At 43.1% G+C, this 3,511-nt stretch overlaps 1 protein-coding gene across 1 annotated transcript; it reads left to right on the top strand.

Annotated features, from left to right (window-relative positions):
- The first annotated feature begins 858 nt into the window (after positions 1-858).
- On the top strand, positions 859-3,000 carry GREM2 (gremlin 2, DAN family BMP antagonist). The gene is made up of 2 exons (XM_066611473.1): positions 859-893; positions 2,487-3,000. The coding sequence occupies exons 1-2, from the start codon at positions 859-861 to the stop codon at positions 2,998-3,000; spliced, it is 549 nt and encodes a 182-aa protein (XP_066467570.1).
- The last annotated feature ends 511 nt before the right edge of the window (positions 3,001-3,511 follow it).

The raw sequence follows: 3,511 nt of genomic DNA, 5'->3' as shown, positions 1-3,511 counted from the left end.
GAAATCTCTCATCCACAAAGCATTTGTAGCTACAAAATGCCTACTCGGCCTTCACTGTTTCCAGTCTTCCAGCACTCTTGTGGAAAGCGTATGTAGGACTTCACTTTTGCTGAGGATTTGCAGGAACCTGCAGGAGGGAAGGATTTACCTTGGAATTATTTGACTTCAGGAAACCACAGAGGGTTTGGGTTTTGGATCTGTACGATCAGCAAAGAAGAAATGAAGAGCACCCAGTGACTGAAAGTACCTACAATGTTATATCCTATGCAGGCTGCACAAGGCACCCAGAATCTCAAGCAGTGGGGCAGATTGATTTGAGACTCATCAGATGAAATTCTGAGTCATTGTTTTGTATATTCTGGGGGCTGGCAACAAAGGAAGGAAAGGAATAATACTAGATTCAGTTGCATCTCCAGAGAAGGCTGTAATTAGCTGATTGGAAAGGAATTTGGCCTGAACATCCAGTTGACATCCAATGGTTTTGGCCATGGTAACCCAGTATTTGGTCAAGTAGAGAGCTGTGACTCCTCTGAAGACTGGCTGGAGTCTTTCGGGGAACATAATAGTTTTGCATTCTGGCTGCAGTCCCAAACACACTTACTTACAAGAGTGCCTCATTGATTTCCTTGGGATTTTGCAGTGCCTGATAGTTAGCAAGTAAACAGCTTTAGGATGGGGCCAGGGAATAGATACCACTTGGTACTTACTATTTTCTAGTGAACTATGTTACACCAAATTTTAGTTACCTGTTTAAAAGTGGGTTAGCTGTACTTGGTCTCTTGCAAACATAAAGTAATAATTTATTCTCTTTATAAGGCCAGTTAGGCAGTGTTGCCTTCTTGCTGAAGTTCAAACTGAATGGCTCAGTACTTGGGCGTCATTTCTCTGCTTAGGTACGTGACTGGCATGTAATACTTCAGCAATCTTGGCCCACACTGTCCTGTGTGCACCAAGCAGCACAGTTGGCAAAATACACACACCCTTCCACCCTTAAGGGTGTCTAAATGGTTCATGCTCTTGCAACTGCATCACCATAATTTTGCAAACAAACCACACAGGACATATAATTTTATTCAAACAGTGCCTCTACCCCACAGCCCTGCATGCTCTGAAAACACATTTTGGATCCACTTTGAGTGTAAGTTAGCCCTAAACCTTATAGAACACAAAATGATTTCTCTGATGATGTAGACTCCATTTTATTTGAAAGCTTTCTGGGAAGTCGATCCAGAATACGTGGAGTGTGGAAAGAATTGTGTCGAAGGTCATATTGGCTAGTGACTGGGATACAGTTGCTCTTCCTTGGAGCATAGGACTTTACTCACTTGTTTCAATCAACTGGGACACTTGTTATTCAAGCATCATTCTTCAGAGTAGCCGCTATACACTTGTAGCACATTGGTGTGAATTAATGATTCTGTACAGTGGGTGGTGAGTGTTGGCCCTGTCTTTGGTCAGCTGGATACCCTAGGGCTGTAATACTGTACTATTCACAGTTACCTGGGAGTAAGTCCCATTGACTATAATGAGACTTACTTCTGAGAAAACTTACGTAGGGCATTTTCTCCTAATAGCATTTTCTCCTAATAGTTTTAAATCTTGTATCCTCATTCTGCCATATTTTCCCATGCTTTCATCATATTGGGAATAAGCAGAAATCTCTTCAGAAATGTCACTTATTTTGCAGAAAGTCCTTTGTCGTCCCTTGAAAATGCTCAGATTTGTTTTCAGTGGAATAAAAGCTGAGATTCATGTCAAATATCATTATTTTGACATTTCCACTTGCAACTAACAGCCCAATCCTATGATGTCTACTCAGAAGTAAGTCCCATTAGAGTCAATGGGGCTTACTCTCAGGAAAGTGTGGGTAGGATTGGGCTGCCTGTTGCAGGTCTCTGATTTATCCCATTTCCCAACACTTGTGTCTCCTACGAAATGATTTCCCCAACTCTGTCTTGTGTCTGCTAAATGCTGACTGTAATCTCTAAGTCAAAGCCAAATCAAACTTCAGTGTGTTGTGCCATACTTTGCTTTGCTGTGGCATTGCAAAGTAACTGTACTTAGTGCTGCTCCTGAGATGTGCAAATGCAAGAAAGCTTTCCTCATGTGAACTTGATTTTGTTCTTTCTGTTTTTCTTATGGTTGAATCTATTGAGTCATTACTGACAAGAAGAAAATGTGACCTTATATCTATTGGGGATCAGTTTAAATAAGTATCTGATGTTTAAGTGGTACATTTGTGCTATGTTAGCAATACAGTGGCAGATACTAGTATATAGAAAGTCACTTAGGAGAAGACAAATTAGCCTACATTCTTAATGTAAAGATTTAACTGGGCATTCTCATTTCATATGAATGCAGCCAACCCTATGCATCTCTCCCCCTCCTTTCTTCCTTCATCAAAGTCTAGTTAAGAATATATTAAAAGGGCATTGACTGTTTCCCAGATCCATGTCTTTGAGCCTGATTTTGTTGTCTTATTGCAGGATGATCTGGAACCTTGTGTTATCCTTGTTTCTTGTGTCTACTTTGGTTCAAGTGTCCTACACCAGGAGAAATCGCCCTGCAGGAGCTATCCCTTCCCCTTACAAAGACAGCAGAAGCAACAATTCGGAGAGGCGACAGCATCTCAACAAAGAGGTGCTAGCCTCAAGCCAAGAAGCCCTTGTGGTCACCGAGAGGAAGTACCTGAAAAGCGACTGGTGCAAAACGCAGCCCCTTCGGCAGACGGTCAGCGAGGAGGGCTGCATCAGCCGTACCATCATCAACCGCTTCTGCTATGGCCAGTGTAACTCCTTCTACATTCCGCGACACGTGAAGAAGGAAGAGGAATCGTTCCAGTCCTGTGCCTTCTGTAAACCTCAGAAGGTCACCTCCTTCACCGTGGAGCTAGAGTGCCCTGGACTGGACCCACCTTTCCGACTTAAGAAAATTCAGAAGGTCAAGCAGTGCCGGTGTATGTCTGTGAACCTCAGCAGCGCAGGCAAACAGCGAAAGTGAGAGCAGGCAGGCAAGCCGTGCTAGAGATGCCATGACCGCTCCTTTCTTTCCCACAAGCTAGCTGGCTGGTTTTTTTTTTCTTTTTCTTTGATGAGCAGTGAAAGTGGCCTCTGCATTTACTTCCTGGAAGGAATGGCTGTTCTGTGGGTTTAGTTTCTCTCACTAAAGCAGCTGCTTTGCCACTGAGGCTGTGTCACTAAAGGGGAAACCAGCATCTAAAGTGGGAATGATGATTTAGGTAGCCAATGGCTTTATCCAACTATTCACACTTCCACTATGTGGAAAACATTTTTGCCTTCACTCCATTTCTGTGTTTGGATGAAGAGGTGGCTCAGTGAAGCCTTCACAATTTCTCTCTCTCTCTCTCTCTCTCATGTTTGAAACATTTCATTTTTGACTGTCTGACTTGGTCTTCCTTGGGCTGTAACACTGACACGGATACAGTCAGGACCCGTAAAAGAAAAATGATGATTTCTCTATCTGGCCTGACTGAAATCTGGCCCTGAGCCTT

This window comes from Tiliqua scincoides, chromosome 1 (genome assembly GCF_035046505.1).
Source record: "Tiliqua scincoides isolate rTilSci1 chromosome 1, rTilSci1.hap2, whole genome shotgun sequence".
Taxonomy (NCBI): Eukaryota; Metazoa; Chordata; class Lepidosauria; order Squamata; family Scincidae; genus Tiliqua; species Tiliqua scincoides.
This window is presented reverse-complemented; position numbering and strand designations above follow the sequence as displayed.